Genomic DNA, 27,563 nt, shown 5'->3' on the forward strand with positions numbered 1-27,563 from the left:
TAATAAATTTACAACTTTGGTATGGTATATGTATTGAAAAATATGTGAACAAACTGGAAGAGGAAAGTCACATTTTGAATATTAACATCTTAAAACTATAATAGGGTGACAGTCTTTCCCCAGCCCCACTCCTGTCACCCCCTTATGCTATTTGAGCCAGTAATATTTTGCAGTGGTCGATGTCTCTGAATTTATGGTGACTATGGACATTTCTTTTAGAGAGAACAGACATTTCTTGCAATGTTTTTAATGTTTCTTTTTATGCCTAGAAGCAGTCGTTGATATTTTAAAAATTAATATACTTTAACTGAAGGCCCCAAATCATTCTTGTGTGTTCTATTTCTTGTTAACATGATTCTACAACTTTGTATTAAGTATAGTCTTATGCAAATATCAAAACAATTAATGTTACAAATTATTGACTGTTCTGCAACCATTTCATTGTCTAAAGAAAATGTCATTGGCTTTTAGAAATTGAGGCTTAAAAGACATAGTTTTAAAAATATGTTGTATCTCTTTTGGAGCAGGAAGCATTTGGTCACCTATATTATCCTTAAAAAGTTATTTAACTTTTTTCCTTTTAGGATCCAACTCTGAAAAAGATGGGATGCACCATACAGTCACCAAGCACCGAGGTATAATTACACTCTACAGGCATCAGAAAGCTGCTTTTGCTATCACAAGTAGGCGAGGTCCTACCCCCAAAGCAGTAAAAGCTCAAATAGCTGATCTTCCTGCAGGAAGTAGTGGAAACATCCTTGTTGAACTTGATGAGGTAAATAGGTGTTTTGTTTTTGACTACTCTGATTTTTAAACAGATATCTTACAGATTGAGAGCTAAATTGTCATATGAACCTCCAGTATTGTATTTTTATATTTTTCAAAGTGAAAGAACTGGAATTAATAATCTTTCATAGTAGTTTCACAACATGATCCAGAAAAACTGCAAGCTTCTTTACAGATTTCTGTTGATACTTAATTTGTAAGTGTCAAATAATTATTGCCTGCTTGACTTTTAGTCAGCCTGGAATTTACAGTGTGTGATGTGAGGTAGGGATCTAAATTTATTTTTCCACATGAACAGCCAGTTATCACATTATTGAATCCTTCTCTCCCTGATTTATAATGGCACCTTTGTTGTAGCTCATGCTTCATATATGTGAATATCTATTTGGCTTTCTTTTCTGTTTGGTCTACTTGTTCTACAGTATTATCGTCTTTAAAGATAACTTAAAAAGTGTTTGGTTTTTGAAATTTTTGCAGTTCCATTATTAACAGTGAAATGAATGTTCTAGGTAGCTCTTTTGGTTGCATGACCTAGAAACTTACCTGAGTTCAGCAATAAATTATCAAAGCTAAAAAACATGTGTTTAATATATTTCTGTAACATATAGACCTATTTTAAGTTTCCTTTTTAAATTAAAATCTTATTACCTGCATTTGTTTTAAAATCTTCTATCAGTGATTTTTCACCTATTCTATTCATTACATAATTTTAATAAAAAATTTACTGTGGCTTTGATATTTATATCTCTATGGCTTGCATAGTTCTTCCTTTAGTTAAAAATAATTGTAAAAATATATGCCTCTTTTGGGGAGGCAGGGGTTTTTTTTTGTATTATATTGAAATTATTGCTGAGTAAGAGGCAATTAATCTTGTGATTAGATAAAACAGATGCTCTTATAGGATCCCTTAAGTGAATATAAGTATAAGGACAGATCATCTTCTCTCCTTATCTTCTAACTGCTAAGTTTCTTTGGGAAGGGAGAAGAACTAAAGAACATGTCACTTAGGACTATCTCTAGAAACAGCACATATTCTTTATTTCCAGCTCCAAAGAATTATTTTACTTTGGATATAAAACTCTAGTTTGGGGTTTTATGTTCATGTAAATTTAATTGTTGAAAGGTGTTTATAGTGATAAATATGTTTATAATGATAAATATGTTTAGTTGCTTAATTGGTTAAATTCTCTTAATAGAATTTCAAATGCATTATAGTTTTTTCCAAAATTCTCTTTTCAACTAACATTTCATATTAGGCCCAGAAGCCTTACCTGGTACAGCGGAGAGGAGCTGAATTTGCCTTGACAACTATAGTGAAGCATTTTGGTGGTGAAATGGCAGTGAAGTTGCCACATCTCTGGGATGCTATGGTTGGACCATTGAGGAATACAATCAACATAAATAATTTTGGTGTGTACGTTTTTCTGAGTTGGACTTTGTAAAATTATTTGCAAGGTGATACACACTTAAATCAATATATTTTAATAGATGGAAAGTCCCTCTTGGAAAAGGGAGATGGTCCTGCCCAAGAATTGGTGAATTCTCTGCAAGTTTTTGAAACCGCAGCAGCATCAATGGATTCTGAGCTTCATCCCTTGGTAACTAACTACTGCAAGTGTAGTTTTTTTCTAATAAAACAAATGGTTTTATTAAAAAGTCTTAAGGCTTAAAAAATGTAACTTTGATGTCATCCCTAGTAATTGCATTTTCTTTTATGTGTTATAACTAGATTCCTTCTTTATTGACAGCACATTTCTTTTTTTTTATATGAAATTTATTGTCAAATTAGTTTCCATACAACACCCAGTGCTCATCCCAAAAGATGCCCTCTTCAATGCCCATCACCCACCCTTCCCTCCCTCCCAGCCCCCATCAACCCTCAGTTTGTTCTCAGTGTTTAAGAGTCTCTTATGCTTTGGCTCTCTCTCCCACTCTAACCTCTTTTTTTTTCTTTTTTTTCCTTCTCCTCCCCCATGGGTTTCTGTTAAGTTTCTCAGGATCCACATAAGAGGACAGCACATTTCTTAAGGGCTTCGAGTCAGAGCTGGGTGCACAGACGTTAAAGAAAACCCACTTTGGGAGCTTTGAATACAGAGCAGTGGGAATAGGGCTCTGATGACACAGAAGCCAGGTGTAAACAGAAAGGAAGTTATAGCCCTATTAATTTATGCCATGGTAATAATATAACTCTTAATTAACAGGTGATAAAAATTCTTTCTAAGTATAAAGGTAGAAGGAAGTTACCTGCCTGAGATAAAGCTAGTCAGTGGCAAAGAAAGAACACTGGTTTGTAGACTTTATATATTAAAATGAATATTTCTTACAAAAAAAAATGTGGCAGGAGAAAAATAGAATAGAGAATTAAATATCTGTTTTTTCCATAGAAGAAAACCGTATTCTTTCCATGTAACTGCAGTGGGAAGCTCGGCAGTATGTAGCATTGTTAAGTGCGCTAGCTCCTGTTCTTTATTCATGTTAACAGAAAAGGGAGAATCTAGGAGAGAGAGAAGAACGAATCTTTTCTATTTGTATAGTAATGAACTTCTGTCTTTTTCATGTTAAATTTTGTTGATTTATCATTAGTAGAGAAGGGCAGAATCTGTATGCTCTCACCCTTCTATGATCAGCTTAACAGTCATCAGGGCTGTAAGGCTAGTCTGTTGAGCCTGTACCTGGCTCTTAATCAACATAAATCCTGGTGTTCCATGCAGTAGGCTTTTATTAATGAGATATGTCATGCTATTGTGATCATAATGCCTGTGGTAAGCCAGGAAGTTAAAGTGGAAAGTACTTACCAAAGGATGGTGCCTAGAACGAGTTCAGGATCACTCAACTCAGTGAATAGGAAGTACATATTTAGGGGTGCCAGGCTAGCTCAGTTGGTAGAGCATGTATGTGACTCTTGATCTCAGGGTCATGAGTTCAAGCCCTGTATTGGGCATGAAGCTTTACTTAAAACAAACAAACAAAAAAGTAAGTACTTAAACCTAAGCCAGAGCTACCAAATTGGGAGGGGACTGGTGATGTGTGGTGTCATTTCCCCTCCCAAGGGGAGAATCTTAGTGCCTTTTGATGTGAACCCTGCTGCCTTAAGGGAAGAAAATGAAGAGTGAAGTTCTGCACCTTTTCTTTTTTTAGAGAGAGGGAGAGCAAGTGCGAGCGGGGGAGAGAGGCAGAGGGAGAGAGAAAGAGAATCTTTTTTTTTTTTTTTTTTAATGTTTATTTTTGAGAAAGAGAGAGTGGGGGAGGGACAGAGAGAGAGAGGGAGATAGGATCTGAAGCAGGCTCCATGCTGACAGCAGAGAGCCTCATGTGGGGTTCGAACTCATGAACTGTGAGATCATGACCTGAGGTGGAGTCAGACGCTCAACTGACTGAGCCACCCAGACGCCCCCTGCACCTGTCTTTTAAGAAGAGTTTTAATATATTAATTTAGATTTAGATTAATTTTTTATTGAAGATGTTTTGACAATAATGTTTGAGGTAATTGGAGATACTCTTGGATTTAGAGCCATTTAGAATATTGAGAACCTCTGAGTATGGGCTATTATAGGTATATTTTAAACACCCCCTAATGAATATTCTGATTGTCTTAAACTTTTTGTTTTTAGTTGGTACAGCATTTGCCTCATCTTTATATGTGCCTTCAATACCCCAGCACTGCAGTGAGGCACATGGCTGCTCGTTGTGTAGGCGTTATGAGCAAAATAGCTACCATGGAAACCATGAATATTTTTTTGGAGAAGGTTCTTCCATGGCTGGGGGCAATTGATGACAACATCAAACAAGAGGGTGCAATTGAAGCACTTGCATGTATCCTTTTTTAATTTGACAAATGTTAGAAATTATATTCATTTTATTTAAGGATGACTGAAATAAAATTGACTTATTAAAGTATGTTCATAAATAACCTGTGTTGTTCCCAAAAGAAAACTGCTTTGTTACATTTCACATGAAAGTATCTTTATATTATATTATAAATACATTACAAATATATTTACGTTATGAAAATTTTCACACAGAATGTTTGAAGAGTTACTATTTTAAGAGATCTTTTTAATAGGCAAAAATAATTGTATATATGGCAAAAATAATTATATATACTTATGAAACATATTTCTAGTAACCGATCTATTGGTTTATAATTAGTGTCTTATTAATACTAATTAGGTACTGTGTATGTAGTCTGTATGTTATAAATATGTTTTCAAAGTTCATTATGTGGGTGGAAAATGACTACTAAATAACTGGAAATATATAAGCAAGCTTTTTGCTATTGGTACAGCATCCATTGATGTTCTTTAACTCGAAGTATCTGAAAGATATTTCTAAGAGCAAGAAAGATGGATGGAGATCAAATCAATAGAAACTCTGGTTCAGAAATGCTGAAGATTGCAGGAGGACTGAACTTACTGGGCCCTGCTATGTCCAGTTATGATTGTCAAGATCCTGGTGGGAAATTTGGAATTAATCTTTGAGTGACATTGAATTGTGCTCCCTTGCTGGCAATGTAACTCACTTTATTTTGGTGTTGGAATTTTAGAAACTTGAAAGAATTTTTCTATGAGAAAAACCTGATTGAAACCTCTAGCATTTCTCAGATGAAAAACAATTTTATAGTCCTAAGAGAAAGTTAAATGATGTTTACAAAAGAGCAACAGTGTACAAATGCTGTTATAATTGAATCAAGGATCTTGAGGGAGTCTATTCCCTCATGATATAGATGAGAAAGTGAGGAAGCATGTTAGAAGTTACAATCTTGGTGTATCAACTTGAAAATAATTACCTCAGAACAGCTTGAAAATTTCCTTAATAACTTACTCAGGTGTAATGGAACAGCTGGATGTTGGTATTGTTCCATATATTGTCCTTTTAGTTGTGCCTGTGTTGGGAAGAATGAGTGATCAGACAGACAGTGTAAGATTCATGGCTACACAGTGTTTTGCAACACTAATTAGACTCATGCCACTTGAGGTAAGTTGAAGGTACTCAGTTTATGGACTTCATGTTTTCTATATTTTCATTTGTAATAATTGTAACTCTCTTAAAACAATGTCAGGTTAAAAACAGACCTCTGGAGTATGTTCACATTACAAGCATTAAAAATTTTTACCTTAATGGGTATTTTTTTCACACAGGGTTTTAAGTAAAACTGTGGTTTCTAAAAGAATGTTTACTCATTGATGCAATTCTAGAAATAGAATTGTTCCTAAGTATCCCTGGTAACAGCTAGGTAAAGATTCTGTGCTGAAGTTTACATGAAAGGTAAATTGAGAGATGATAACTGAAAGCTTAAAAAGCAAGTGAAGTCTCTGTGGGAGTGTGGAGAAAGCAGATTAGAAGGTCGGTTGGAGAATTTTGGAGTATACTCATAGGCTGGAAATAATATATATAGCCAAGGCAGGAAAAAGAAGTGACTTGAAACAAGGGAAGGGGCAAGACCTTGTTGCCAAGCTGCTTAAAATATTTTGATGGGATTTTTATAATTGAGGGAATAAGTAGATACATAGTTCATCCATGTTGCAGTATGTATCACTACTTCTGTTTTATGGTCAAACAGTATTCCGTTGTATGGATATACCATGCTTTGTTTATCTGTTCACCAGTTGATGGCAGTTGATGGACTTTTGGATTATTAACCATCTTTTGACTTTTTTTTTAAGTTTTTTTAGTGTTTATTTATTTTGAGAGAGAGAGAGAGAGAGAACAGGGAGGGGCAGAGAGAGAGGGAGACACAGAATCCGAAGCAAGTTCCAGGCTCTGAGCCGTTAGCACAGAGTCCCATGCAGGGCTCGAACCCACGAACCATGAGATCATGATCTGAGCTAAAGTCGGATACTTAACCGACTGAGCCAGCCAGGCGCCTGCATCTTTTGACTATTACAAGTAAAGTTAACTGAACATGCACTTGCAAGTCTTTGTGTGGGTATATACTTTTGTTTATTTTTATAAATTATTTTAAATGTTTTGTTATTTATTTTGAGAGAGAGAGACAAAGTACTTAAGTTGGGGGCGGGACAGGGAGAAAGAGAATTCCAAGCAGGCTCTGTACTGTCAGTGCAAAGCTTGACGCGGGGCTTGATCTCCTATGAGATCGTGACCTGAGCTGAGGTCAAGAGTCGGGTGCTTAACCAGCTTAGACACCCAGGCGCCCATTTTAAATGTTTGTTTATTTTGACAGAGTGAGAGAGAGCATGCGCACATGTAAGTGGAGGAGGGGTAGAGAGAGAGGGAGAGAGAGAATCCGAAGCAGGCCCTGGGCTCCGTCTCACTAACCATGAGATCATGACCTGAGCCAAAATCAAGATTCAGATGCTTAACTGACCGAGCCACCCAGGTGCACCTATATGTTTTAGTTTTTTTGAGCAGATATCTAAAAATGGGATTACTAGGGTCATATGATATTGAAATTCTTAAGAAATTGCCAGACTGTTTTTCCAGAGTAACTGTACCATTTTGTGTTCCTACCAGCGAAGTATGAGCATAAGTTGGGTAACCTCTGTGAAAAAAGTTTGGCTATATCTGCTGAAGTTGAAGATTCCCATCCAATAACCAGCAAATTCATCCCAGATATATAGCCTAGAGAAATTCATACACATGTACCAAGACATAGCTTTAAGAATATTTATCATAGTATTATTTATAGTAGTCTAAGACCACTCAGATGTTCATCATCAGTGGAGTAGATATGTTAACTGGATGGTGATGGTGATGATGATACTGCAAAAGAATGAACAAAGTAAAGGCACAACAGTACTAATCTTTAACATAAGATTCCATTTTTATGAAGTTCAAAAATAAGTAAAAGTACATGGGATGCATACTTAGGTGGTAAAGGTATAAAGAAAAGAAAGAGGTTGCCATGAAAGTCAGTAAAGTGATTATCTCTTGGGGAAAGGAGAGTTGGTTATCACTGGGAGGGAACATATGGGGTCTTCTAGGATTATGGCAGGGCTATTTTTATTCATCTGGTAATGGTTATAAAGTTGTTTATTTTATAAAACTGTACATTTATTTATATATTTGTCTATATGAATAGTTTATCCCACAATAAAAAGTATTAAAATAAGTACCATGACCAAAAAAATGAAATACTAGACTACTATATTGAAAGACACAAGTCATTTCCAGAATAGTTTCCATTTTTGCTTCCTAGGTCTTACTCATATTTTTTAATTCTTGGACCTTGCATCATCTTATTTGTAAACTAAATTGTTAGTCCCCTTGGCCCTTTTCCACTTTGGAATCAGTGAGTGATAGGAAACCACCATGTGTCCTTTGAGCAAAGGAGTAGATGATGAACAAATGTTTTAGGAACATTAATCTAACAGCTGAAAGCAATTTAATAGCTGTTAGGAAATCAGTTTAATAGCTGTTTATGGATTAGAATGGAAGTGACCCAAAACACAGCCCAATCCACTGTGAGGAGATAGTCAATTGTTTTTAAGGGGATACTAACAATATTTGATAATCAGATTGGCAAAGAAAAGAGACTCTGACCATTAGAGGTTGAGAAAAGATTAGTCAAACTCTCTTTGATGTGATCTGTATTATACTCTCACCATGATAGAAAAACAGGAATCAGGGGTGTCTGGCTGGCTCAGTTGGTACAGCATATGACTCTTGATCTCAGGGTTGTAAATTCAAGCCCCATCTTGAATGTAGAGATTACTTAAAAGTAAAGCCTTTAAAAAATAAAACAGGACCAGATATATCCTCCCACCATAAGTAGAAAACTAGACAAAATGAATCAAACAGTGGTTTTCGATACTGAAGAGCAGGCAATATAGGATAGAAATCATGAGAGAAAAGAAACAAATGAAGTGCCCTAGCTTACTGCCTAAAGTAAGTTTCCAGGCCATCGGACAGGGAAGTGAAACCTAAACAGAACCTCACAGTTTCACCTATTTGAATAGTCAAGAGTTCAGAGTGTAGGTAGGACAATATTGCTAGAATTTGCAAGGACCCAAGAAGTAGTTGCAGAGAAGAAGCTCCAGATGTCCACACCAGGGCTGAGTATTCATCTGGGCATATGTGTGAGAATGTATGTTTCAGACTGGGAGAAAAAATGATTGAAAGGAGTAGGTGGAACAATTCCCAGAGCTCACACATGGTCAGGAATAATTTGTGTTTCCACAAAACTGAATCAGAAGACTTCCTCCCATTTAGAGCATTAAGCACAATTCTTAGAAGTATATTGCCCAAGTAGTGAGATCAAACTAGCCCTTGACGAAGGCGGATTTGGATCTACCTTAACAAAGCTTAAAAATAAGCCCTAAAAGGAGGATCAAATTGATTTCAAGTAACTTTAAACCACATCCCAGAAAATAACTCTAAAATATTAAAACCAAAGAAGGGGTACCTGGGTGGCTCAGTTGATTGAGTTTTGGACTTCAGCTCAGGTCATGATCTCGCGGTTTGTGAGTTCGAACCCTGCATCATGCACAGAGTCTGTTTTGAATCCTCTGTCCCTCCCCCACTTGTGTGTGCATGCTCTCTCAAAAATAAATAAAAATATTTTTAAAAAACCCAAAACACCAAGAAATCCAGCACCCAACAACATAAATGATGTTTAGCACCCACCAAAAAATGGCCAGGTATGAAAATATATCCAATAACCAGCAGAAAAGTCAGTCAGTAGAAACAGACCCTGAAATGGCCCAGATAATAGAATTAGTAGATAAGGATATTAAAATACATTCTATATGTTCAAGAAGGTAGAGGAAAGCATAAATGTAGTGAGTAAAGTGGAAGAAGGAAGAACAAACCAAATTGAACTTCTTAAGATGAAAAATACAATTACAAATAAAAACACACTGGGATTAATGGGAGAATGGATGCTACAAAAGAAAAGATTACTGAGTTTGAAGATGTAGCAATAGAAACAAGAATATCATGCAAGTATATTCCTGTTCTACACTGTCTTGATTTCCTCTATTACATCTTCACAGGAAGAACATGTACTTTTCTGAAATATATACTGAGAAGGATTCAAGTAATTTTGACAGAAGCTCTAATTCCTTGCACTGTTAGTAACTGTTGGTGATTTAATAGGAATTGGAATGAGGAATATATACATAGGAAGAGTTCCTGGCACTGAATAATATTTATGACTTCCCAGCTTAGAGTTTCAGTGTTAGGAAATGTATCTACTTATATGGCCTTATGGCTGGTTGTCATTAAAAATTCCATGAAGATGTTTGACAATTTTGTAAAGCATTTGTGCTTACAAAATGAGAGTCCTCATTTTGATGACCATCATTATGCTATTAGATGTTCTAAAGTGTTAGTTTCTATTTTATTAGATACAGTTGTTAATTCCTAAACTTTCTGAAAATATAACAGGTAGTCATTTTTAAGACTCAGTGTGCATACTTCATTCCTCCGATATATTTCTCATGTGATGTGGAATATATATTTTAAATGACCTTTTTTTAAATGTTTATTTTTGAGACAAAGAGAGCATGAGCGGGGGAGGGGCAGAGAGAGAAAGGGACAGAGGATCCAAAGCAAGCTCCACACTGATAGCAGCAAGCCCAACATAGGGATTGAACTCACGAATTATGAGATCGTGACCTAAGCTGAAGTCGGCTGCTCAGTTGAGCCACCTAGGCACCCCTATATTTTAATTGACCTTAATTGATATTCTGTTTCCAGAATTTTACATTTCTTAACTTAACATATGCCATATGGCAGTAGTTCTCAAGCTTTTTGGCCTGAGTGTCTCATTACATTCTTTTTTTTTTTAATATATATTTTTTATTTTTTTATTTTTTAAAAATTTTTTATATTTTTTTAGCTTTTTTAATTTTTTAATATGAAATTTTTAAAATATATTTTTATAATCTTTATTTATTTTTGAGAGGGGGGAGAGAGAGTGAGTGCTAGTGGGGGAGGAACAGAGACAGAGGGAGACACAAAATCCAAAGCAGGCTCCAGGCTCTCAGGTGTCAGCACAGAGCCTGATGTGGGGCTTGAATTCACAAACCGCAAGATCATGACCTGAGCTGAAGTCAGATGCTTAACTGACTAAGCCACCCAGGTGCTCCTCATTATATTCTTAAAACTTGAAAACCCTAGAGCTTTTATCATATTTTCTGTAATAGAAATTAAAACTAAGAAACGTAAAAAAGATTTATTATTTCATTTAATAAACCCATTAGATGTTGCCATAAATAACATCTTTAAATGAAAAATAACTTTTTTTCTAAAAAATAAGCTAGTGAGAAAAGTGACATTGTTTGGCATGTTTGCACATCTCTTATGCCTGGTCTAATAGTAGATAGCTGGATTGTTATATTTACTTAGGCATTCAGGCTCTTGCAATATGTTTCTTGGGCTGAGGTATATGAAGAAAGTCAAGCCTCATAGAGATAGGTAGTTGGAAAAGTGAGCAGTATTTTGACAGCTTTTTAAATAATTGTGGACATTCTTTTATCTGATAACATACCAAAACTCAGAAAGGTTATTACATTTATGTGCAGTGTGGAATCTAAAAATCCTATCACTGAATATAAAATCTCTCTACATTCATATTTATTGGTTTATCTTACACTTATGAATAGAACTTATACCCATACATGTTTTTTAACATCAGCATTGGTCACTTGGAAAATACTGATTCAATGAGTTATGTAAATCTTTTAAAGGTTGATAATATTTTGTCATAAATTAGCAAAAAATCAGATTCGTTAGATCACTAACAGAAAATTCTTCTTAAGTATTGGAAAGCTTATACTTAAGCTCAAGCTCACAGTGCTGTTTCTCTTGGAAGATTGAATTTTATCATTGGCAACGTTTATGTCAGTTGTTTTCTTTGAAGTGACAAATTTATATTTAAGAAAATGTTGGCCAGACAGCCAAGTCAGAATAACAGTTTGTCAGTCCATTCAAGTAAAATGTTGTTCTGTGAAAAATGGCTCACTCAGGTCACAATGTAAACAATCTCATAAGTGCTTATTTCTCAACATAATTATATTTTGATATACAGCAAAAGTGCTTTACGTGTAGTTCGCATTTTTTTTTTTTTTTTTTTTGCACAGAATGTTAAAAAGATGTGCCTTCAAGGGTTAAGGTCTAATAAAGTTATTTTTACTACTTTAAGGACATTGTTTTTTTAATGTTTAATTTTGGGAGAGAGGAAAAACTCAAGTGGGGAGGGGCAGAATGAGGGGGACAGAGGATCCGAAGTGGTCTCTGCACTGACAGCCGTGAGGCTGATGGGGGCTTGAACTCACAAACTATGAGATCATGACCTTGAGCCGAAGTTGGACATTCACCTGACGCACTACCCAGGTGCCCCTACTGCTTTAATAAGGACATTCTTAACTGAAATTGGCTTTTAAAAAAATGCTGATACATGGCTGTAACACAGTGACTACTGGTACATTTAGTGATGTTGCCTTGATTCTTTTTGAGGCATAAGCAGTTTTGCCCACCATTACTTTTGGAGCCTCAGTGCAAATGTCAGCCAAGTGAAAAAAGCAAACAATGTCTTTCCTTTATTATGAAATGGTTTTGACCTCAGTGATCCTTTGAAAAAATCTTGGGTATCCTGATGGGTCTGCAGACTACATTTTGAGAACTGATACCCTAAAGCATCATAACACTGAAATTGAGAAGCTCCTGTAACAGCCTTTTATTTAAAATAAGTTATACAATCTTGTTTGCCTCTTTATCAAGTAATGCCTGGTGTGGGGAACATAAGTTGTAGGTGTATTCTTTAAAATACCTCATGTGCTTATTTAGTAGTCTGATAACACTTTTAATACCTGTCAAATTTAAACCCTATTTGTTGTCCAGTCTTTAAAATTATTTATTATTACTTATTACTATTATTTTAACTGTTACTATTTCTGAATTATTTTTCTCTGTATTTACATTTTGATAAGACTTGCAGTTATTTTACAGTCTGAGTATGAACAAATTAACTGTGGTAAATAGTTTTAATACACTTTAAAAAATCACTTCAGGCAGGCATTCCAGACCCTCCAAATATGTCAGAAGAACTAATCCAATTGAAAGCCAAGGAACGACACTTTTTGGAGCAGTTATTAGATGGGAAAAAATTAGAAAATTACAAAATACCAGTACCAATTAATGCTGAACTCAGAAAATATCAGCAGGTAAAGTTTTATACTTATATAATGAATAGTGACTATTCCTTTCAATGTACCCTGAAGAGTTTTTAAAATTTTATTTAGTAAACTCTTGTGTTTAGTGTCTTTTACCCGTTTATTACTCCTTTGCCTATAAAAACACAGATTTTTGGTCTGTGCAAATGTGTTTTATAAGAAAAAAATTTTTATGATCTGTTCATATTTATAATTTTCCTCTTTCTCCTAACCTTTCAGGATGGTGTGAACTGGTTAGCATTTCTTAATAAGTATAAACTTCATGGAATTCTGTGTGATGACATGGGTTTAGGAAAAACTTTACAGTCAATCTGCATTCTAGCAGGAGATCACTGTCACCGGTAATTTAAAATGTTATTTTTTTGGAAAAGGGGTTTTAGATGCTGAGAAATGTAAAAACAAAACAAACAAACAAAAACTGGTTAATTTATTGTGTTTTATTGTTGTAAAGGGCCCAAGAATATGCAAGATCAAAATTGGCAGAATGTATGCCACTTCCTTCCTTGGTGGTTTGTCCGCCAACGTTAACAGGTCACTGGGTGGATGAAGTAGGTAAATTTTGCTCCAAAGAATATCTCAATCCGTTACACTATACTGGACCTCCTACTGAAAGAATAAGGTAAGAACTCTACAACAAAAATATTTAATCTTCTGTTTTGAGAATCACTTTAGAAGAATACAATTTATTAAAAATGACTTCTAGTTAGTCTTTTTGGTTGTCAGAAACTCAACTTATTTAAGAAAGATGAGTGTATGTTATAAAGATAAAATCAGTGAGATACTTCAGAGTTTAGAGACTTTAGCCATTGTTAACAGTCAATTGGATTTTCTAAGTATTGGACCTAGGAACCAAAGCCATTCTCTGTGCCCTTCTTGGGAGCCTTGTAATCACAGCATCTCTTTCTCTAAGAGCTCCCTCATCCCCAAAATGCTTTTGCTCCATAAGGGCTGCTCTGGCTGTCCTGAGACCATAGCAGTGTTAGAGTTCAATTAGCTTTACCCTTTCTCTCTTAAACTGGTACATCCCTTATGTTCCTAAATACAATTTTTTAAAAAATGTTTATTTTTGAGAGAGAGAGCACAATTGGAGGAGGGGCAGAGAGAGAGAGGGAGACACAGAATCTGAAGCAGGCTCTAGCCATGAGCTGTCCGCACAGAGCCTGACGTGGGTCTCAAACTCATGAACCATGAGATCTGACCTGAGCCAAAGTTGGACACTTAACCGACTGAGCCACCCAGGTGCCCCCCTAATACAAATTTTGAAGAGCAGAATTTCCATTGATCTCAGTTTACCTTTTTGTGTGTGTGCAAATTTTTATTTACATTCTAGTTAGTTAACAGTGTAATATTGGCTTCAGGAGTGGAATTTAGTGATTTATCAGTTGCATATAACACCCAGTGCTGTCATAACAAGTGCCTTCCTTAATATCCATCACCCATTTAGCACATCCCCCACCCACATCCCTCCAGCAACTCTGTTTTCAATCTTTATGAGTCTCTTATGGTTTGCTTCCCTCTCTTTTTTTTTGTTCCCCCTTCCCATGTGTTCATCTGTTTGTTTCTTAAATTCCACATGTGAATGAAATCATGTATTTTTCTCTGACTTATTTTGCTTAGCATAATACATTCTAGCTACATCCATGTCATTGAAAACGGCAAGATTTCATTCTTTTTGATGGCTTAGTAATATTCCATTGTATGTATACACCACATCTTCTTTATCCATTCATCAATTGATGGATACTTGGGCTCTCCCCATCATTTGGCTGTTGTTGATAACGCTGCTGTAAACACTGGGGTCCATGTACCCTTTCGAATATGTATTTTTGTATTCTTTGGGTAAATACCTAATAGTGCAATTGCCAGGTCATAGGGAAATTCTATTTTTAGCTTTTTGAACAACCTGTGTGTGTACTCTTTTCCAGAGTGGCTGCACCAGTTTGCATTCTCACCAGCAGTGTAAGAGAGTTGCCCTTTCTCCACATCCTTGCCAACATCTGTTGTTTCCTGTGTTGTTAGTTTTAGCTGTTATGACAGGTGTGAGGTGGTATCTCATCCTAGTTCTGCTTTGTATTTCCCTCGTGATGAGTGATGTTGAGCAGTTTTCTTGTGTCTGTTAGCCATCCGTATCTTCTTTGAAAAAATGTGTATTCATATCTTCTGCCCATTTCTTAACTGGATTGTTTTTTGGGTATTGAGTTTGATAAGTTATGTACAGATCTTGGATACTAACCCTTTATCAGTTATGTCATTTGCAAATATCTTCTCCTATTCTGTAGGCTGCCTTTTAGTTTTGTTGATAGTTTCTTTTGCTGTGCAGAAGCTTCTTATCTTGATGAAGCCCTAGTAGTTCATGTTTGCTTTTGTTTCCCTTGCCTTTGGTGATGGGTCTAGTAAGAAGCTGCTCTGGCGAGGTCAAAGAGGTTGCTGCGTGTTTTACTCCTGTAGGATTTTGGTGGTTTCCTGACTCACATTTAGGTCTGGCATTCATTTTGAATTTATTTTTGTGTGTGGTGTAAGCAAGTGGTCCAGTTTCATTCTTCTGCATGTTGCTGTCCAGTTTTCCCAACACCATTTGTCGAAGAGACTTTTTCCGTTGGATATTCTTTCCTCTTTAGCTAAAGATTAGTTGACCATATAGTTGTGGGCCCATTTCTGGGTTTCCTGTTCTATTCCATTGATCTGTATGCTTATGTTTATGCCAGTACCATACTGTCTTGATGACTACAGCTTTGTAATGTAGCCTCAAATTCCGGAATTGTGTTGCCTCCAGCTTTGCTTTTCTTTTTTAAGATTGCTTTGGCTGTTTGGGGTCTTCTGTGGTTCCATAACCAATTTTATGATTGTTTGTGATGATAGTTCTGCAAAGAATGCTGTTGGTATTTTGATAGGGATTGCATTAAATGTGTAGATTGCTTTGGATAGTATAGACATTTTAACAATGTTTGTTCTTCCAATCCATGAGCATGGAATGCTTTCCCATTTCTTTGTGTCCTCTTCAATTTCAAGTGTTCTATAGTTTTCAGAGTACAGATCTTTTACCTCTTTAGTTAGGTTTATTCCTAGGTATGTTACAGTTTTTGGTGCATTTGTAAATGGGGTTGGTTCCTTGGTTTCTTTTTCTGCTCCTTCATTATTGCTGTATAGAAATGCAACAGATTTCTATGTATTGATTTTACATCCTGCGACTGCTGAATTCATGTATTCTAGCAATTTTTTGGTGAAGTCTTTTGGGTTTTATATGTAAAGTATCATGATGTCGTCTGCAAATAGTGAAAGTTTGACTTTTTCTTTGCTGATTGGGATGGATGCCTTTTCTTTTAGTCTCTGATTGCTGAGGCTAAGACTTCCGGTACTACGTTAAATAGTAATGAGAGTGGAAATCCCTGACTTGTTCCTGACCGTATCACTGAGGGTCATATTAGCTGTGGGTCTTTTGTGTATGGCCTTTATGATGTTGAGACATATTCTGTCTATCCCTGCTTTGTTGAGGGCTTTATCAAGAATGGATGCAGTATTTTGTCAGATGCCTTTTCTGCATCTTTTGACAGGATCACATGGTTCTTATCCTTTCTTTTATTAATGTGTATCACGCTGATTGATTTGCAAATATTGAACTAGCCCTGCAGCCCAGGAATAAATCTCACTTGATCATGGTGAATAATTCTTTTAATGTGCTGTTGGATTTGATATGCTAGTATCTTGAGAATTTTTGCATCCATGCTCATCAGCGATATTGGCCTGTAATTCTTCTCTTAGTGGAGTCTTTGTCTGGTTTTGGAATCAAGGTAATGCTGGCCTTGTAGAATGAGTTTGCAAGTTTTCCTTCCATTTCTATTCTTTTGAATAGTTTGAGAAGAATAGGTATTAACTCTTATTTATTTGTTGTTTTTTTTTTTTAATTTATTTTATGTTTATTTTTGTGAGAGAGGGAGTTAGGGTGTGAGCAGGGGAGGGTCACAGAGAGAGAGGGAGATACAGAATCCAAAGCAGGCTCCAGGCTCTGAGCTGTCAGCACAGAGGCTGACGTGAGCTTGAACCCATGAACCATGAAAGCCGAAGTTGGACATTTAACCAACTGAGCCACCCAGGTGCCCCAACTCTTCTTTAAATGTCTGCTAGAATTCCCCTGGGAAGCCGTCTGGCCCAGAACTCTTGTTTGTTGGGAGATTTTTTTTTTTTTTTTAAGCTTCTTTATTTTTTGAGAAAGAGAGAGAGAAAGGCAGTGCCAGTTAGGGAGGGACAGGGAGAGAAGGAGAGAGAGAATCCCAAGCAGGTTCCACACTCAGTGCAGAGGCTGATGCAAGTGATCTCATAAGCCATGAGAACACAACCTGAGATGAGATGAAAAGTTGGACGCTTAAAAGATCAAGCCACCCAGGCTCTCTTGTTGGGCTCTCTTGTTGGTAGATTTTTGATGACTGATTCAGTTTCTTTGCTGGTTATGGGTCTGGTCTAATTTTCTGTTTCTTCCTGTTTTGGTTTTGGTAGTGTGTGTGAATTTCTAGGAATTTGTCTATTTTCCAGATTGCCCAGTTTGTTGGCATGTAATTTTTCATAATATTCTAATTGTTTGTATTTCTGTAGTGGTGGTAGTGATCTCTCTTGTTTCATTTGTGATTTTGAGTCCTTTTTTTTTTTTCTTTCTGATAAGTCTGGCTAGGGGGTTATCAATTTTATTAATTTTTTCAAAGAACCAGCTCTTAGTTTCACTGATCTGTTCTGTTGGTCTTTTTTTTTTTTTAAATGTTTATTTACTTTTGAAAGAAAGAGCAGGAGCAGGGGAAGGACAGAGAGAGATGGAGACATAGAATCTGAAGCAGGCTCCAGGCTCCAAGCTGTCAGCACAGAACCTGACGTGGGGCTCAATTCCACAAACTGCAAGATCATGACCTGACTGAAGTTGGATGCTCAACTGACTGAGCCACCCAGGCACCCCAGATTTTGTTTGTTTCTCTGTTGTTCATTCTGGTGGCTTTAGGCTTTATTTGCTATTCCTTTTCTAGCTCCTTTAGGTGTAAGGTTAGGTTGTCTTGAGGTGAGCTTGTATTACAGTTTACTTCCCTGTTCGAATTGCCTTTGCTGCATCCCAAAGGTTTTGGACCGTCATGTTTTCATTTTCATTTGCTTCCATGTATTTTGTTAATTTTTTCTCTAATTTCTTATTTAACCCATTCATTCTTTAGTAGGATGTTCTTTAATCTCCATGTATTTGAGGGCTTTGCAAATTTTTTCTTGTGGTTGATTTCAAGTTCCATAATGCTGTGGTCTGAAAATATGCATGCTGTGATCTCGATTTTTTTGTACTTGTTGAGGATTGATTTGTGATGCAGTATGTGATCTGTTCTGGAGAATGTTCCATGTTCATTCAAGAAGAATGTGTATTTTGCTTTAGGATGAAATATTCTGAATATATTTGTTAAGTCCATCTGGCCCAGTGAGTCATTCAAAGCCATTATTTCCTTGTTGATTTTCTGCTTGGATGATCTGTCCATTGCTGTAAGTGGGGTGTTAAAATTCCCTACTATAATTGTATTATCAGTGAGTTTATGTTTGTTACAATTGATTGGGTACCTACAAGTTGGGAGCATAAATATTCATAATTGTTAGATATTCTTGATGCATAGACTCCTTAATTCTGATATAGTGCCTTTCTTTATCTCTTGTTACAATCTTTGTTTTAAAATCTATTTGTCTGATATAAGTGTGGCTAACTCTGGCTTTCTTTTGACTTCCATTAGCATGATAGATGATCCTCCATCCCCTCACTTTCAGTCTGCACGTGTCTTTAGGTCTAAAATGAGTCTCTTGCAGAGAGCATATAGGTGGATTATGGTTTTTTTTATATATATACATTTTGATACCCTGTGCCTTTTGATTGGAGCATTTAGCCCATTTACATTCAGAGTGATTATTGATAGATAAGAATTTAGTGCCATTGCATTACCTATAAAGTTGGTGTTTCTGGTGATGTTCTCTGTTCCTTTCTAATCTTTGTTGCTTTTGGTCTCCCACTCAAAGAGTCCCCTTTGATACTTCTTGCAGGGCTAGTTTAGTGGTCATGAACTCTAATTTTTGTGTTTGAAGCTCTCTCTTTTATGAATGACAGCCTTGCTGGATAGTGTTCCTAGCTGCATATTTTTCCTATTTAGCATGTTGAGTATATCAAGCCACATTCCTTCTGGCCTGACAGAAGAGATCTGCTGTGAACCTAATCTGTCTTCCTTTGTAGGTTAATGGCTTTTTTCCCCTTGTTGCTTTCAGGATTCTTTCCTTTTCTGTGTATTTTGTGAATTTGACTATGATATTTTTTATTATGGTCCTGCTTTTGTTGAATTGTTGTACCTCTTGAATTGTGATGTCTGTGTCCTTCCCCAGATAAGGGAAGTTTTCAGTTATAATTTGTTCAGATAAACCTTCTCTCTTTTCCCCTCTCTTCTTCTGGGACTCCTATGATAGGAATATTATTTTGCCTTAAGGCATTGCCTGAATTCTACATCCATGATCCAATATTTTTCTTTTCCTCTTCTTTTCAGCTTCATTATTTTCCATAATGTTTTCTTTTATATTACTGATTCATTCCCTTGCTTCATCTGTCCTTGTTGTCATTGCAACCAGTCTGTTTTGCATCTCAGTTCTAGCTTTTTTTTTTTTCTTCCTTCTTTTTTTAAAATGTTTGTTTAGGGGCGCCTGGGTGGCTCAGTCGGTTAAGCCTCTGACTTCAGCTCAGGTCACAATCTCACGGTCCGTGAGTTCGAGCCCTGCGTCGGGCTCTGGGCTGATGGCTCAGAGCCTGGAGTCTGCTTCCAATTCTGTGTCTCCCTCTCTCTCTGCCCCTCCCCCGTTCATGCTCTGTCTCTCTCTGTCTCAAAAATAAATAAACGTTAAAAAATAAATAAATAAAATGTTTGTTTATTCTTGAGAGAGAGGGAGACAGAGCACGAGCAGGGGAGGGTCACAGGGAGGGAAACACAGAATGCAAAGTAGGTTCCAGGCTCTGAGCTGTGAGTACAGAGCCCAACATGGGGTTCGAACTCACGAACCATGAGATTATGACCTGAACCAAAGTCGGACGCTCAACCGACTGAGCCACCCAGGTGCCCTTCAGTTATAGCATTTTTATTTTCAGCCTGACTAGCTTTTTGTTCTTTTATCTCTGCATTAAGGAATTATCTAGTATCTTCTATGATTTTCTCAAGCCCAACTAGTATCCTTAATGTTGTTATTTTAAATTCTGGTTCAGGCATTTTACCTATATCTCTTTTGATTAATTCCCTGTTCTTTCTCTTCTTTCTTTTGGTGTTAATTCCTCAGTCTTGTCATCTTGTCTAGGTTACTGTTTGTGTGTGTGTGTGTGTGTGTGTGTGTGTGTGTGTGTGTGAGAGAGATTGTTAGGAAAGCCTGCTATAGCCTCCTCCTGAGAATAATGGGAATGTTAAGAAAAGATCCTATAGTGTTTTGGGCCTGGTGCTTCAGGAGGTGTTTCAGAGTGTGCAGTCTACTGTTGTATTTTGGCTCCTCCTTTCCTCAGGTCAATTCTTTACAGAGTTTCTCCTTGCCTGCAGTGGAGGGATGTTTGGACCTTGTCCACTGTGTGGCAAGTTTTAACTAGGTGTGTTTTGGTCTCCCTGTTAAAAGAACAGTACCTATTTCCCCTAGAACTGAGGCTTTGCAGCATTCTGTGATCAGTAGAGTTGGTGTGTGTGAGAGGTTTGTGCTGGTCTTCTGGGTGAGGGACCTGCTGCGCTGATTCTGAGGCACCTTGCCCAAATGGAGATGCACCTGCAGGGTGCAGGGGGGCAGTACTTGGTGTAAGCAGTCTCTGTTGGGGAGCTATACAGTGAGCTCTGTATAGCTCACTGAAGTGGGTCATGCTGATGGGCAGGGGTGAAGTGGCGTCATCCTGCTCTCTCATCTTCGCAGCAGGGAGTTTGTGCCTGCCATTCTTCAGGAAGCCCTCACAAAAGAGCAAACAATCACCCCTCTTATATCCCCAACTTCTGTCAGATCCCTGCCTTCACTCTGTGTCCATGCTGTCTGCCTGTCAGTGGCACAGTACTCCTGTGTTTTATTTATCTCAGATGTGTGGCTGAGTTTCAAAACTCCAAATTTTAGAGACCTGCACCAATCCTCTGGGGGAGGGTCTTACCATGCTGTGGCCAGTGCTGGTTTGTCTCAGTAAAGCAGTTGCATGACTGCACAGTGGTTTGTGGTGTACGATAAAGCACAGCAAAAAGCTGGCACCAAGGTTTGCTGCCTTCAGCAGGTGTCTCTATTTCTATGCTAGTGAACAGCTATGCTAGGGCAACACATTGGCACAGCCAGTTCTTGTACCCTAAGAGGCTGTGCCATCATTCTCAAATGCACTTCAGGAAGGGCAACTGTTTCTCCCCGTGTGACCCAGGGCATCCTCAGACTACACTGCCCACTCCCAGGCCTCCACCCTCCCTCCCCACCAGAGCACTGCTAAGGCCACGACCCCAGCGATGGTGGGGACTTCTAAAAGTGGTCAGCCCTTCTTTTCCCAGTCAGTGATGTGGGGAAAGAATTTTTTTGTGCAATCCTCTCTGCACTATTGCATCCTCTCTTTCTCTCCTTTTCCAGTGTTCAGGGCTCCCTCCCCTCTGCAGCACCTGCTGCTCTTTTCTCCCCCAGATCAATTCTCTATAGCTCCTACCTTCCACGATATGGCCATTTTTCTACCTGTAGATATGCAGTTTGTTCTGTCTGCCCTAGGATCAATTTCTTGGGTGTTCAGAATGATTTGATATTTATCTAGCTGTGTTTGAGGGACAAGGCAAGCTTAGGGCCCCCTACTTTTCCACCATCTTAACTCTAGTCCTTCAGTTCATCTTTTAAAGCATGGATAGTCATAGGTTGCTGATTAGTCCATAAATTTGCCACCCCTCTGTATTTATAATAGCTAACACATATTCAGCATTTATTAGCCAGGCATTATTCTTAGTAGTTTTACATTTATGTAAAATTGTGTATTGTGTATTCTCACAGTCACCACATGAGGTATGGTTATTAATTTTGTTCTCTTTTGGCAGATAAAAGTCTAATAAAACATGGGGCCTGGGTCTAAGGTCACTCAGCTAATTAAATAGGCAACAGCTTACACTCTTATAAAGAATTTACTGTAGTGTCTTTAGTTAGAATTTATTCATTTACAAACTTAAGCAAACAGGAAGTACGTTTATTCACTAACTTTGAGTATTTCAGGGGTGAATTCTTGCTTCAGGTACATCTAAATTGCTCTCATTTGCTCTTCCTCTTGATACATAACTTGTTTTATTGGTCTGTGCATTCAATGAATAAGATGACGATAAACAGTCTGAGGCCTACATTCACCTAACTTGGCAACTGTTGTGAACAGAGATCTTCCCTCTCCCATCACGAATATATCAATACTAGAAATGACTAACTGCTTTGGGTCATGCTCCCAAACCAGTCTTTATGGTCAGGGGATAAAATATTGTGAATGGCCCAACCTGATTGAGTGTTTCATCTCTTTGGTGATTATGGGGACATGTGATTGATGGCTTCCCCTCACCCCCCAGCACAAAATAGTGCCTTCAAGGAAGAGGTGTGAGGACATAAAGTTACAGTGTCCACTACATTTTGAATCAGGTACCCATCTCTTTTCTAATCGGCTGAGTTAGGCTAACAAGGCCAAATCAAAAGAAGAACGGTCTTCAGGTATCAGGGTCACGGATGTAGAATAAGCAGAAAAGAATGCTGGGCTTAGTAGGCACATTGAAAACACCTTGTAAGACGGTAGCTGTAGTTTCCCTCTTTGAAACTCTATTACAGACTTTGCAGGTTCCTCATTTCCCAATCTTACTTATTTTTAAATGCAGGTTACAGCATCAAGTAAAAAGGCACAATCTGATAGTGGCTTCATATGATGTTGTGAGGAATGACATAGATTTCTTTAGGTAAGAATTAAAATTTTTTTCTTTAGAAAAACTTACGAAGAGTGTTAATATTTTCCTGTCTGAAAGACTTTATATAGTTCCTACAATATATTAAAAGGTGCTAAATTTTTTTGTTTATTCTCCCTTAGAAATATTAAATTTAACTACTGTATTCTTGATGAAGGCCATGTCATCAAAAATGGAAAAACAAAATTGTCAAAAGCTGTAAAACAACTGACTGCTAATTATAGGATTATTCTTTCTGGAACACCAATCCAGGTAATTATTTACTGTTCTCCCCCACTGTTTGCCATGTGGAAAGAAGGTTTGACATTTGGCAGTGAATTAAAGACACGTTTTTCCGCCTGCCTGCTCCCTCCCTCCCTTCTTTCCTTCCTTCCTCTCTTCCTTATTTCCTTCCTTCCTCCCTTCTTTCCTTCCTTCCTTCCTCCCTCCTTCCCTTCCTTCCTTCCTTCTTTCTTTCCTTCCTTCCATTTATAGGAATAAATTCCAGTAGTTCATTTGGTTCATAATGGTTCATTTGGTATGCAATAGCATCTGAGCAAACCAGGTTTTAAAAGCAATATGAAGAGCACTGGATGGTGTATGGAATTTTTGAATGACTATATTGTACAACTGATACTAATACAACACCGCATGTTAACTATACTAGAATTAAAATAGTAAAATGTGATTTTAGGGTATGTAAATAGAAGTCTTGTGTCCAAAATATGGGAAACTGGTCAGACTTTATTCCACACTGGCCATTCTACTTCTGTGGTATTACACCACAGTCTGATTTAATGTTGAAAACTTAGAGCTGATTCATAGGGGAATCATCATATAGTAGAGGTGTGAATACCTGGAGTTAAGAGAAAATTGGAAAAGATTGTAGAAGGTTGTATTGGAAAAGGAAAGAGATGGGTAAAGTTCTAGAAGTCTTCTGATACTTTTGAGAGATTCTGTTATCTTCCAGGGGAACTGGCTGCAAATGTTCACACATAACTTGGATAGCCAACTCTGGTGGGAAAATACCCTTCATCATTCTCCAGTTAGTGGAATGGTGAACACCAAGTTACCTCTGAGATTCCTTCTGACACTAAAAAAAAATCAACACTTCTTAGCTTACATCTTTGTTACTTTTCTTTTACATTTATTTTTGTTAATGGACTGATTATTCTAAGTATTAGGGTTTTGATCATTAAGTGAACACTTAATTGTTCACAATATTACTTTCACACCAAGTTTGGTTTTTTTGTTTCCTTAAAGGCCCTCTTTCTTTCTCCCCTCCCATACTGAACATTTTAGCTCGGAAGCTATAAGGGTTTCTGCACTGAAGACCCATGGTAGCCTGGAGTTAGGAGGCAGAGCCTAAGTGGGATTAGCCTAAGCAGGGCAGCCCACCATAATGAATCATAGCCTGAGCAGGGTGAAGAGGGCTTCTGGAAGTGGGTAAGGTGGTGGGTTGGTACCTTAGGATCCAAACATATTGAGAATGCATCCAAAATGAAAAAGTGCTGATTTCTTTTTTTTACAAATGAAACTTCAGTAGTAGAATTGGAAAGAACCTTTGCCTGTTCCTTATTACTTTGAATATTGGATAGATTTGACCTATAACCAAACTCTTCTAGGTTTCCTTAAGAAACGGTGATGTTGGGGGCACCTGGGTGGCTCAGTTGGTTAAGGTCCGACTTCGGCTTAGGTCATGATCTCATGGTTTGTGAGTTCGAGCCCCGCGTCGGGCTCTGTGCTGACAGCTCGGAGCCTGGAGCCTGCTTCGGATTGTGTCTCCCTCTCTCTGCCCCTCCCCCACTCTCACTGTGTCTCTCTCTCAAAAATAAATAAGCATTTAAAAAATAATTTTTTTAGGGGCGCCTGGGTGGCGCAGTCGGTTAAGCGTCCGACTTCAGCCAGGTCACGATCTCGCGGTCTGTGAGTTCGAGCCCCGCGTCAGGCTCTGGGCTGATGGCTCGGAGCCTGGAGCCTGTTTCTGATTCTGTGTCTCCCTCTCTCTCTGCCCCTCCCCCGTTCATGCTCTGTCTCTCTCTGTCCCAAAAATAAATAAAAAACGTTGAAAAAAAAATTTTTTTTAAATAATTTTTTTAAATAAAAAAAGAAATGGTGATGTTGGCCAAATTCTTTAAATCTTGATGTTACGTTTAGTGTCAAAGGTAAAAGAATCAGAAGCATATTCATCTTTCTGCTTTTCTATTTATTTCTTGATAGATGCCACCAATAGGATTTACACACTATGGACCAAGGCTTATTCTGGTGGAGGAGACTTCAAAATTCTCTCCAGATAGGATAGAATTCCCTGAAGGAATTCAGGGATACTGATATGAATTTTATCAAATTAAAATGCAGACTTAGACCATATATATAAAAATGTAGTTGATTACCCCTCATGTATGTCCTCATAATGGGCTTTCATTAATATTCCAACTGTAAGGAAATCACCCCAGTACAAAAGATTAACTAGTGTTCCTTTTTTATATTCAGAATAACGTTTTGGAGCTGTGGTCATTATTTGATTTCCTCATGCCAGGATTTTTGGGGACTGAACGCCAGTTTGCTGCTCGATATGGTAAACCTATATTAGCAAGTAGGGATGCTCGAAGCTCTAGTCGAGAACAAGAAGCAGGTATGAAAACTATATAATTATATACTATACAAGTGAATATAACTTATTCCTATCTTTTTTGAAGCTGTTTTCTCTTACTTTTTAACAGGTGTTCTTGCAATGGATGCACTCCACCGCCAAGTCCTGCCATTTCTTTTGAGAAGAATGAAAGAAGATGTTTTGCAGGATCTTCCACCCAAAATTATTCAAGACTACTATTGTACTCTTAGTCCTCTCCAGGTTAGAAATCCAGTGATTGTGGTTGTTGGCGGTATGTTTATTAGGAGAGTGCTTTGAATAAGCCACAAAAATTGAATAAAGGGGATTAGACTTTGGCTTTTATTACTCCAATCTAGCTTCTACTTTGATAGACTTTAGGACTATTCTGTTCCAAATAGAGAGAGCTAGGACCTGAATGAATCTCTTTGGACATGTGGATATACATTTGGATAAGTGCATTTGAATATGGCATTAAAACAAAAGCAAGTATCATAGTTGCTTTCTTATATGTCAAATTAATCGGAAAAGTTGCAAGGTTAATCTGATGATGAGATGAGCCAGTGTTTATAAGGGCCAAAAATCTGCCTGTAATGTCATATCTTCACAACAGCATTATAGGTATTGTCAGTCCCCATTTTTGCAAACAAAGAAAGGAAAGTTCAGAAAAATTAAGTAAGTTGCTCAAGATTATATAGCTAATATATATCAGGACTGAGTTTCAAACCTGGGAAGTGGGACCTCACCCCTCTAAAAGTATTAACCGCATTGCCAGTAAATTTTTGAAATAAGACTGAGCTTTTGCACAGATCTGATTTTGTACAGAGACTATTATCAAAGGAATTTATTGTATGCCTTTCCTTATATAGTATTTTGTAAGGGGAAACCATCCCTTGTATTAGGGAGACATGGCCTATATAATCAGAATTTTCTCTTAACCTTACGTTCTGGGTTAGTATGCATCAATCCATTTCAGTATTTTGATTTAGTATGGTAAAATGAATAAAAGATAAACAGGTACACCCAGAAACTTATTTCTTCTCCTCCCTCTATAACTTGAGTTTAGAGCTTAGCAGCACACTAATCTAGATGCTGAGAGCTCTGTGATCACTTATATTATCTATGTCATATGTCTGGGCCTCCATTTCTCATGTATAAAAATTGGATTAGTATTTTTGAAAGGAATATTTTAGGAGCAATGAGCTGAAGACTTTTTGAAGTAAATACAATAAAGAAAAGGTGCCATATGAAAAAAAAAATCCATGGTAGGGGTGCGTGGTTGGCTCAATCAGTAGAGCATGCAACTCTTGATCTCAGGGTTGTGAGTTCACACCCCATGTTGGGTATACAGATTAAAATGAAATCTTTAAAAAAGAAAATCCATGGTATATGCCAGTGGTATAAAACATTTAAGTGGCCTGGAGGAGGAGCTGGGAGGGAAGTGACATTTGGCTTTACTTAGCATCCACAGGTTTTTATATTCTGACTTCTATTCTTTAGCACTCTAGATTTTATTTTCTTTCATATTGTTTTAGCATGTACAAGGCAGGAACCAGGACCCTTAGGTAATGCTTTAACTTTTATGAGTTCTCCTTTTAGGTAGCAGTAGTATTCTTTTACTTCTCTGTACTTTTTTTTTTTTTTTTTTTAGTTTTATTTATATAAGTAATCTATATACCCAACTTGGGGCTTGAACTCATGACCCTGAGATCAAGAGTTGCATGCTCTACTGACTGAGCCAACCAGGCACCTCAGCAGAAGTATTTTTTAAAACTTGGTCTCTTGGAATGTACCTATAGGGTACCACAAAACTTCACTTAGAGAAGATTTTCTCATTTACTTGTAAGGATTCAGGTTCTCTTTTATTGGTAATGTATTTATCTTCCTCAACAGAGTGGAAAAATTGAGTCTAGGACTATTTGACTAATTTTTAATATTTTAGCATCCAAGCTTAATGTGCTACACTTGTTTTCTAAATGTAATTTTAAAGGAATTTACCAAGATGCAGTGGATAATTTGTAATCATTAGTGAAGCATAGGTATTACAATTTCTTTAATGAGGGCTGGTTTAAATTATTGCTCTTACTGTCATTTGCTAGCTATGTT

General features: G+C 37.2%; 1 protein-coding gene across 2 annotated transcripts in view; it reads left to right on the forward strand.

Annotated features, from left to right (window-relative positions):
• Nucleotides 1–27,563, forward strand: part of BTAF1 (B-TFIID TATA-box binding protein associated factor 1) — a 118,832-nt gene that overhangs the window by 77,918 nt on the left and 13,351 nt on the right. For both annotated transcript variants that reach the window (XM_042907614.1, XM_042907615.1), the window contains 12 exons: nucleotides 585–775; nucleotides 2,043–2,196; nucleotides 2,275–2,384; nucleotides 4,398–4,599; nucleotides 5,612–5,760; nucleotides 12,759–12,911; nucleotides 13,140–13,261; nucleotides 13,372–13,539; nucleotides 22,784–22,861; nucleotides 22,990–23,119; nucleotides 25,340–25,481; nucleotides 25,570–25,700. In XM_042907614.1, the coding sequence (XP_042763548.1) occupies nucleotides 585–775; nucleotides 2,043–2,196; nucleotides 2,275–2,384; nucleotides 4,398–4,599; nucleotides 5,612–5,760; nucleotides 12,759–12,911; nucleotides 13,140–13,261; nucleotides 13,372–13,539; nucleotides 22,784–22,861; nucleotides 22,990–23,119; nucleotides 25,340–25,481; nucleotides 25,570–25,700 (1,730 nt within the window). The remainder of the gene's footprint in view (nucleotides 1–584; nucleotides 776–2,042; nucleotides 2,197–2,274; nucleotides 2,385–4,397; nucleotides 4,600–5,611; nucleotides 5,761–12,758; nucleotides 12,912–13,139; nucleotides 13,262–13,371; nucleotides 13,540–22,783; nucleotides 22,862–22,989; nucleotides 23,120–25,339; nucleotides 25,482–25,569; nucleotides 25,701–27,563) is intronic.

Source organism: Panthera leo, chromosome D2 (genome assembly GCF_018350215.1).
Source record: "Panthera leo isolate Ple1 chromosome D2, P.leo_Ple1_pat1.1, whole genome shotgun sequence".
Classification (NCBI taxonomy): Eukaryota; Metazoa; Chordata; class Mammalia; order Carnivora; family Felidae; genus Panthera; species Panthera leo.